At 43.3% G+C, this 10,387-nt stretch overlaps 1 protein-coding gene across 4 annotated transcripts in view; it reads left to right on the top strand.

Moving 5' to 3' along the window:
* The first annotated feature begins 1,167 nt into the window (after positions 1 to 1,167).
* The window catches only part of SNAP91 (synaptosome associated protein 91), a 144,371-nt gene continuing 135,151 nt past the window's right edge, over positions 1,168 to 10,387 (top strand). For all 4 annotated transcript variants that reach the window (XM_042986748.1, XM_042986747.1, XM_042986746.1 and 1 more), the window contains exons 1-2: positions 1,168 to 1,244; positions 2,554 to 2,713. In XM_042986748.1, the coding sequence (XP_042842682.1) occupies positions 2,584 to 2,713 (130 nt within the window). In that variant the 5' untranslated portion in view covers positions 1,168 to 1,244; positions 2,554 to 2,583. The remainder of the gene's footprint in view (positions 1,245 to 2,553; positions 2,714 to 10,387) is intronic.

Here is a 10,387-nt window from a genome sequence, read left to right as displayed (position 1 = left end):
ATAGCATTCCATTGTGTGAACAGACCACATTTTGTTTACCTATTTGCCAGTACAATAGCATTTGGGTTTCTTTCAATGTGGAGCCATTCTATAAAGCTACTACAAAATTTGGGTACGTGTTTCTAAAATGAAACGTGTTTTTATTTCTCTTGGACAAACATCTAGGTGTTGTATTGCCAGATCATATGGTAAGACTGGTATCTGAAACTCAAGAATGGTGGTCTTAGGGTATCTTTCTTTACCCATCAGGCTTCTATCTAATGCTAGAATCAGTCCCAACAGTTATGAAATCATGACTTCATAGTGAACACTGTGCCAGGTAACAGGAGTACACAACAGAAACTTGCTATCTATAGGTAGACATTTTAAGGCCTTAAGGCCCAATAGTGGCCACCTGTAGCCAGAAAAAAACATCAAAAGAATTCACAACTTAAGTTCCGATCTTGATTCTACTTTGAGAGTGTAAAAGGTTTTTTAAGATTACAATAAATAACAATCTTCGAAAACGTGAACACGTGATACTATTAACCCAGCCCAAATCCCTGTTTAGAAATTCTTGTATGCAATTCAGATATACTTAAGACCTTCAAACACTATATTTAATTGGCAGATGTTACTTTTTAAGGATACAAAGAGTTTTCCTTACACAACCAATTAATTACTGTGGATATAATCTGGGCCTTGACTTCTGGTTTTGTTCAGTATTCGCACTTGCAGCAGACCTCAGTATCCGTTTAAGACCAAAATGGCTAGAATTACCTGCCCACCCCAGCTCCCAAACGTAACTGAAAAAAGTAGAGGAGCTCCAAGGAGTTAAGGAGGCACAGACAACGGGCACCGTGTGCCTGCAGAATCTGACATTTAAATCGCCCTGCCCTTCTGGGCCAAGGCTGCCTTGGACAGGCGGGCGTGTCAGAGACAGAATGTAGAGGAGAAAGGGCTGGGCTCTGCCAGGCAGCGCGCGACGACGCCCGAACCTTGGCCTTCAGAGCAGCACTCGAGAAGCCCACTGGCAAGGCTGCTCCAACGCCCCCGCCGCCCTCCGCGAATCCCGCAGTAGCCGCGCAGGTGTGCGCGGTGCGCGCGCACGCAGTGCGTGCCGGGTGCGGGTCTAGCAGGCGGAGGGGCTGCTGGGCGCCTCGCGGAGGGTGGTAGGCTGGTGGGTGTCGGCCTCCCAGCCATCCCGCCTCCTTCTTCTTGTCTCGCGCCGGCCGGGGATGCTCGCGCGCGGCGCCCCCTTGCCTGTAAGCCGGCCGTCTCGGGGTTGCGGGGGGGGGGGGCGGCGTGTGTGAGTAGCTGGGAGGGGGCCGCGAGGAGCTCCGCGGAGAGCTCGCCCGGGTTAGTCCGCCGTCGTCACCTGACTCGTTGGAGCAGCCACAGCTGAGGTGGGGGCGGGGATGGGAACGCGGCGCGGATCGCTAGAGAGACGCGGCAGCGCCGGCGGAGGAGGCGGCGGCGGGCGGGTACAGGCTTCTGGGGCCACGGGCGGCGGGCGCAGGGACCGCGGAGTGGAGGGCGGGGGGCCGGGCTAGGGCAGGAGGCATCGCGCCCCGGGGCACCGGGTCCGCGCGCGGCCGCACACACCCACCCGGCGCGGCTTCCCTCGGCGGCCCGGGCTCCGCTCATCCTGCGGCGGGAGGCGCCGCTCCCGGGGCGGGGTGAGTACCCGCGGCCCCTGCTCGGCCCCCTCCTCCGCACCAGGGCAGCGCGCGGATCCTGAGAGGATAATCCTAGGGCGCGGAGAAGGGCAGCGGCTGGGTGACAGCTCCGTGGCGCGCTCGATTGCGGGCGGGGGGCTGGGCTGGGCTGTCAGCCCGTCTCTGCTCCACTGCCAGGAAGGGCGAGGCGCCGAGAGACTCCGGCGCCTCCGCAGAGCCCCCGGGCGGCCCCTGCGGCGGGGATTTGGGGGCGAGGGGAGGGGACCCGGGCGTAGGGCCTCGGCGGGCCTTTGGAGGCGGCGGTGAGGAAGGAAAGGGAGGAGAGGGCATAATATGGCGCAATGCTAGGATAATCTTCCACCGCGCCCGAAGGAGGACGAGCCCACTGCTGCAGCAGCGCGAGGAGGAGGAGGAGGAGGGAAACGGCCAGGGCTTGGGTATCCGATTCAGACCCCGGAGCCTGCGGGCTACTGGGAAGAAACGCTGCGGCGGGCAAGCGAGAGGTGGGCACACGGTGGGCGCGGCGCCCAGGGAATAACCCCGACGCACGCCGGAGCTGGTCGGACACGCGGGGATCAGGTTGCAGGCGAAGTGCTGATTGACTGGGGGGGAGGGGGGCGCCGGAGGGGTGAGGCGGGAGGCACGGGGAGTGGGATGGGGACGGTGTTACGAGGCTGGGACCGGAGGGGGCTCCGTGACAGACCTACTCTGGTTCAAGACCCTTAGATCGCGTCGCAAGAGAGGGGCTTAGCGCTTTGCTAGCTCCTGGAGGTGGTACCAGGGCGGGGACGGAGGAGAAGGGAGCCGCCGTGCGGCTGGAGGAGGCAGGGCCGGGGTGCTCGGAGGGTAGGGTCTGCGGGTTTCAAGCAGGACCATCTCCCCTTCTTTCCCGCAGAAGAGGAGGCGATAGACTTGGCCGGAGAAGATGTCGGGCCAAACGCTCACGGATCGGATCGCCGCCGCTCAATACAGCGTGACTGGCTCCGCTGTTGCGAGAGCGGTCTGCAAAGCCACCACTCATGAAGTGATGGGCCCCAAGAAAAAGCACCTGGACTGTAAGCATCTTTTTATATAAGCGGGACATGCGCATGGCAGAGGCGCCCTGGATGCCGGCGTGCGGCCTGGGCTCGCAGTCTGTAATGCTGCGGCTTTCAGAACTCCCAGCTGAGCTCCAAATCTCCAGAGGTGGAGGTGTTGCCTTGGGGCAACCCTGAAACCTTGTGTTTGAGCCATTTTTTTTTCTCCTGTTGACCTCCAAGGTCTTGGTGGAGAAAAAAAAAATACTTGTATGTATTAATACTATAAAATACTGAGAAATTGCACATTCTGGATTGGGCACTTTTCACCTCTTTTTTTTCTTTCTTTCTTTCTCCACACACCACTCCTTTATCCAGGTTATAGGAAATCAGGGGTTGAACAGTCATAACCCTCCCCCACCCCCAAAAAAGAAAAAGATGAAATTATAAAAGGTCACATTTATCACCCTAGTTTTCTAAATACATTTTAAAAGTGTCATCTCTTTCACTGTGGCTGCTGAGGTTTTGTGTGTGTGTGAGTGAGTGTGTGTTGTACATAACCACACCAAACTGAAATAAATTCAAACTATTGAATGAGGAAATTGAACTTCAGAGATCATGGAGATTTCATTTTACACATCCTGGCACACTTCTTTGTCCCATTCTCGGAAGCTGCTGGGCAGAATGACTGCTGTGGTCACAAAATGGATGTGCTTTTTCCAGCATTTGTGATGGTGCACTTTTACATGAAACGTTTCATTCATAATGCTTTCTTTTTATATTTGTTATTTGATGGAAAACAGCTTTAATCTAGTTTAGAATCTGATATAAAATTTTCACATGATTAACGCTGTAAATACTTAGTTATTGAAAGACAAACGGGGACTTAGCAAAAGGCACTCACTGGGTTTAGGTGTTGAGACTCTTTATAGGTAAGGCTCCATCAGCACATGTCCTCTAGCTGATTCAGCTCTAGCTGTTCAGTCTCGTTGACCTGCTTAGGAACTGCTCTGTTATGATGTTTGTTGATAAAGGTCAGTGCTGGCATAAGAGACACAACTATAGCCATACCCATTTCCTATCTAGCTTCCTTTGCCCATTTTCTGAGTTTCTTTTGCTTCAGGCCTTCCCCAGTGTCTGCCTTGTGCAGCGGAGAAAATGGCACCAGTGTTAGAATTGACTTTAGTCCTATTATCTGTATGAGCACAGCTTGATGAAGCGTACAGCTGGACATTGTGAGGGTTATCCAGGCTTGTGAAGCTGTTGTGTCACAGAATTGAATAATTTTGCTTCTAGAAGCTTGTCTGAGGGGAAAACACCATTACCCCTTTCCTGGGGGAGTTTCTAACAAAATTTGTTGATTATGGTATCATGTGTTATATGTGCAGTACAGGATGGAAGAGGCCACCAGGGCCAGGGCACCTAACAGGAGTGGAAATTATAAATTCATGACCAGCTCATTTTGCTGCAGCATGCTGAATCATTTAGCCATCTTTCCATCAGTTTCCCCAACTCTGGAAAGATGACTCATGTCTTAAAGGTATGTGTCAGTCTAGCAAATATTCATTAATAAAGAAGTTATAGGTTATTGATTTGCTAAATGCTATGAAAATGATAGATCAGTATATTGATACATATCATAAACATTCACAGGTTTGAGCATTTCATCAAAACATTATTCAGATAAAGACCCACTTTTCCATATCTAAATATTTAGTCGCCTTAGTATTTTAGATCTGGAAAAGTCTCTTAAAAATTTTCAAGGTGGGAGGTTTTCCAGTATCTCCAGCATATGTTACTGAGTGGGGTGATTTTGAAGATGTGGAACATAAGGGGGAGATTCTGTATTTAGGAAGCAGATGAAGCAGGAATTGGTATTGAATTAGTGTGAATAATCATAAGAACTAAACATTTATTGAGCAGTTAGTATATGCCAGGCACTGGGCTTTACATTATTAATTTATTGCTGCTTAACAGGTTCAGGAAAGGTAATTAACTTTCACAGCTTTTAACCACTGCACTTAACTATTGTCTGTGGCTTATTGAGTAATATTTTCTGTTGGGGGCTGTGGGGAGGAACAATATTAGCCTGAATGGTTAATCTCCAAAACACCTATCCTGTTTGTATGGCTTTGTGTGAAATCATGCAGCACAACCCATGCTCTATTGCAAATCTCTATGGTATGCTTGAAGACTTTTGAATTTGGTCACTTGAAAAAATGAGCAAAAGGCAAGCACTGAACAGTATTAGTTTTCTTTTTAACATTTTAGTTTTTGAATAAGTAATAAAATAAAAGAGCTGCACTTAAATACAACCTTAGGGCAAAATTTGGAAAGATAGATATCACATTATTGATATGTCCTATCTTAAGAAAAAATGACATGGAAAATTTGAGTATACAAATACTGTTATATTTATATGCATTTTAAGAGGGCATTTTACTTGGAATTCCTTGTGAAGTTCCTTTAAATAATAGTAGACTACCTTAGCAATTTTTTCACAGGTTTTCGGTAACATAACAGTTATAACAGTGAGTCACATCCATTATTAGGACATGCAAACACATAACTAAGTTTCCCTATAGGCATTGAAGCACTCTTAAGTAATGTTTTAGTATTGAAAATACTAAATAGTAGTTGGGAGGAAAAGAGCATAATGTAGAGTGGAAACAAAAAAAAATAATTAGCTTGATTTGTGTATAACTTTTTAGTTTGGAATTTAGCTTGAAAGGTTATAAGATTAAAGTTTATGGTTTTGTGATTTTTTTTTTGCAGATATTGGATTAATGGAATAGGCTCTGAATATTATTTAAAGTATTGGTTTAAAATATGATTTTTTTTTCTGTTTGGGATGATAGGCCAAGAAAATTAGGGTTCATTCTAGTGGTTTATAAAATGATGCTTAATGGTATATGATTTAAACATTTAAAGGAATGATTTGTTAACATCTGAGGGCAGAGCAAAGGTGGAGATAAAGAAACTCTAGGCATATAGTCTCAGATTTCCCCCCTTTTCAGTAACAGTAAGTTTCTTAGAGGAAAAATATATTCAGAAAAAGCTTCACCATAATCAGCAGATATTTATTGAATTTAAAGTAAATTAATATTGGGGCTCCTGGGTGGCTCAGTTGGTTAAGTGTCCAACTCTTGATTTTGGCTCAGGTCACGATCTCACGGTTCTGCTCATGAGATCGAGCCCTGCGTCAGGCTCTGTGCTAACAGCATGGAGCTTGCTTGGTATTCTCTCTCTTCCTCTCTCTCCTCCCCCACTTGTGAGAGGGCATGCGTGCACATTCTCTCTCTCACAAAATAAACATTAAAGAATAAATTAATATTTTATAATATATATTTTAAGGTACGTTTGAACTATGTAAAACTTTTATTCCATACTCTGCTATAATAATCTTGCTCCTTGCACATGAAAATTAAATACTTGACCAATGTTAGTTTGACATTAGTTTTTCTGGGTCCCTTTATACATCTTTGTTTCCTTTTCTTTGTAACTTTGTGTACCTATTTGGTAACACATGAAATATCCAGGATTCAGCAAGTATTTAACTTTTGGTTACAACTGTTGTATATTTCAGTTGCTTTTCCTTTTCTGTTTTGTAGTTGATGGCCTGCCCAAGTCAAATAATAAAGAGATAAGATCCAGTAGGGCACCTAGTATCTGCCCAAGTGCTGTATCACAGTTAAAGAACAACCAAAAAATAGAATCGGCCCAATGTAACACCTGCAGGGAGAAATTTGGAAAGTTTGGCAGCCTAATATTCATTTCTGTTAATAGCTCTTACAAACAACTTCTATATATGTCCTGTGGTTAAAAAACCCTATTTAACATTATCGAAATTTAAACATAGACATTTATATCAAACCAAACCTCATGAAAAGCCAAATTGGGTATCAATAATGCAATTTTTTTCCATTTTAAACATCTTGAGGGTTTTTAATAATGAGCTTATGCTACATAATGAACAAGTGATTTGAGTTCTGAATCTTACGTTTGAGGGATACTGACTGTCATTTTAGAAATGAGTCCTATCCCAAATTAAGAAAAAGATGTTACTTCTTATTACAATATCTATAAAAGTAGTGGGAGATATGGATTATGTTTTGATTCAAGGCAAATATTGGCAAGTTACCACAAGATTCCTACTGTTTTAATTTTATTCATAAAATATCTGCAAATAAGAAATATTGTGAGTATATATAATGAAAATTTAACCTTAAAAGTTTATTTGCTTTACAGAAGCTTGCTTAGTATAAATAAAATATATTTTGATTTATAGAAATGCTATTTGCATGCTAATTCAGTTGATACCATATTTATACTTGTGATAACTGAAAAAAATCTTTCTATAGTGCATAGATCCAAAAAATAAAGACTATTGAATAAAATTAATAGGATCGATGTATAAAAGTTTACTGAACACTAGAGTAACTTTCAACGTGAGAAGTGTACTGTTTTGCTGTAACATATTTTACTTTTATCCCATTTGTTCTCATTTCACTATTTGTTATTGACTAAATACACCCTCTCATTTTTCTGTACCAAGGCACGCTCCATTCCTCCTTGATTTCACCAGAAGACCCAGTCTAGGTGTGGAGATGGAGGAGATAGTATTTTTTAGGCAGTGAGGAAGAGCCGGGGGAAATCACTTCTGAAAAAGCATTCGAGTCAATGATCATTTATACAGTAAATCTGTAAAGACGCCAATCTGCATGGTCCTGTGATGTTCCCAGACAACACTCAGCATTCTGGGAGAGGGTGGAGAGATCATGTGAGGTTTGGGGGCTGGCAGGAGCAGGAAAAGCAGAAGAGTGGCAAAGAGTCTCAGGTAATAGTAGGGAGCATGCTTTAGAAATGACTTAAAATTGGGGTGCCCGGGGTGGCTCAGTCAGTTGGGTGTCTGACTTCAGCTCAGGTCATGATCTCACAGTCTGTAAGTTCAAGCCCCGCATCAAGGCTCTGTGCTGACAGCTCAGAGCCTGGAGCCTGCTTCAGATTCTGTGTCTCCCCCTCTCTCTGCCCCTCCCCTGCTCATGCTGTGTCTCTCTCTGTCTCAAAAATAAATAAAAACATTTAAAAAAATTTTAAAAAACAAGGTCTTAAAATAGTTAAGCAGGCTTTATATCAACTGTTTTTTCCTGGATCTTTTTACTTCCAAATTTTCAGAGAAATCTTTTTTTTTTTTTTTTTTTATGGTATAATATTCTATTTGGGTCACTTTGGATATTTTTTTCTCCTTTGGTGATCAGTGTAGTTAGCAGATACTTTCTTAGAACCAGTATATAATTGGTAACTCACAATTTTTTAAAAGTTGCAAAACTTGTATATATGGAAAAAAATAAAATCATGTAAGAGTAGGTAAATTTATATATTAATTGCAATATTAGCTTGTAGTATTTTAGATTAAAATCTAGATTTTTGATACATTGCCATATTAGTTTTAATGTTTAATAAATGGCTGCTGAAGTCTTGTAATTTAATCTGTGCACTCAGTTGCTATGGATCTCTTAGCTTTTCACAAATAAATATCCTTCAAATATCTTACCTCCTCTTTTCAGATTGATTGGTGCTGGGATGGGATGTTCTTGGAGCTTATCTAGGTTTCAGTAACTTCGTAAAGAAGGTCAGAAGTGACATATAACCTTCTTCCCTGAGGGCCTAGGATGCTTTCCTTAACAGAGTTGTATTTTAGGTGGCTCAACTCCTGAGCCAGCTGCTATTAAGTGAGCCTTCAAATATAATCATAGTTCAATTAAATAATTTGAAAAGTCCCATTTCTTTCCATTAAAAAATATTTATTCAGGGCGCCTGGGTGGCTCAGTCAGTTGAGCGTCCAGCTTTGGCTCAGGTCATGATCTTGTGGTTTGCGTCCAGCTCTGTGCTGACAGCTCAGAGCCTGGAGCCTGCTTCGGATTCTGTGTCTCCCTCTCTCTCTGCCCCTACCCCGCTTGCTCTCTCTCTCTCTCTCTCTCTCTCAAAAAGTAAATAAATATTAAAAAAATAAAAAAATATGTTTATTCAGTTCCACCTTGTTTGCAAATTCTTTTCTCTTTACAGAGAAACACCATTTGCTTGTGAAGGGAAATGTTGGCTGTCTTTTTTCTTAGGGGTTTATGTAATGTGCTCTATACTTTGTTTCTCATTAAGGAGAGAATAGTAGAATGGCATACCCAGTGTCAGTTAAATGATGACCTATAAGACAGGATGGAGTCTTCCTAGGAGCAACTCGATGACAGCCCAAACCAGAGAGAGAATTGTACCCAAAACCCCACAGCCTTTTTACACCTGGGTTCCTGCTCTCTCTTCATTTGTTCCAAATGTGTGAGGATCCCTCCTGCCTTCCCATGTGTACATAAACTGTCTCTACTATGCATCTTTAAGAAGGATTTAATGTTTTCTAAAGGATTTTGTGATAAGCCATTCCTGGCTACTCAAGAGAGAAGCTGCATTTTTGTCTACTTTGTGTGTTTTTGCTTTTTGGCCTGATCATTAATTATTCTCCCAGGGTTAGCACTTTTATTTTATTTTATTTAAAAAAAAATTTTTTTTTTTAACGTTTATTCATTTTTGAGACAGAGAGAGAACGGGGGAGAGTCAGAGAGAGGGAGACACAGAATCTGAAGCAGGCTCCAGGCTCTGGGCCATCAGCCCAGAGCCTGACGCAGGGCTCGAACTCACGGACCGCAAGATCGTGACCTGAGCCGAAGTCGGACGCTCAACCGACTGAGCCACCCAGGCACCCCAGCACTTTTATTTTAAATGTTAACTCTCCTCCTTTCTGTATCAGTTGTTCTGTCATCTGTATCTTTAACCTCTCCTCCTATCTCTCTCGTGAGCATTTTCAAGTATCTCCATTTAAAACAAGCTCACCGACACACAGCCCTCCTTGGATTCTATGACCTCTTCCAGCAGCCAACCTGTTGTCCCTTGCCTTTCTCTCACAGCCAAGCTTCTTGAAACAGAAGCTCACCATTCCAAAGAAAACAAACACAAGTCTACCCCTCTTTGGATATCCTGTGTCTTTGGCTTAACCCAAGTGTGAACTACTAGGATTGTTGTTAGGTTCCAGGCATTGCCCACCGAATTGGCCAACCCACTAATTTGAGTTTCCCCTCATCTGTCACATCCAGTCAGTGATCAGTTGTTAAAAAAACTCTCTGAAATGTCCTTCTTAACTGTTTCTGCCTTGGTTTAAATCAGTTACAAACCTCATTTGTAAAACAAAGGTGAGTAATGTTACTTACGTGTTATCTTTGGTGAGATACAATGCATGTGAAATACCTGGCCCAGAGCTTGACTCACAAATGTGCACTGAACATCAGTTATGACTACCGCTGTTGCTAGTGCAATCGCTGTTGGTGCTACTGTTGCTCTTACTCCCACTACCACCACCATAACAACAGACATGACCATTAGTGATTTGCCCTTACCACTTCTCCACGATTGTTTTTTGCCCCCTCCTTTCATTTACTTCAGTTTGTGCTTTAATTCCAACTTTCTCTTTCTATAGTTTGAAAGCTTAAAATACATATTATTTCTGTTTCTTTTCATGATCACCTTTAAAAATGTAGTTATGTCTACTTAAAGTCTAAAGTAGAACAGTATCTTTTTATTTCCTCCTAAAGAAGAGAAATTTAGAAACTTCAGTCACCCACTTCTCACTTACATGCTATGTTGGGTAGTGTTTTAATTCTACCATAGTTT

Source organism: Panthera tigris, chromosome B2 (genome assembly GCF_018350195.1).
Source record: "Panthera tigris isolate Pti1 chromosome B2, P.tigris_Pti1_mat1.1, whole genome shotgun sequence".
Lineage (NCBI taxonomy): Eukaryota > Metazoa > Chordata > Mammalia > Carnivora > Felidae > Panthera > Panthera tigris.
This window is presented reverse-complemented; position numbering and strand designations above follow the sequence as displayed.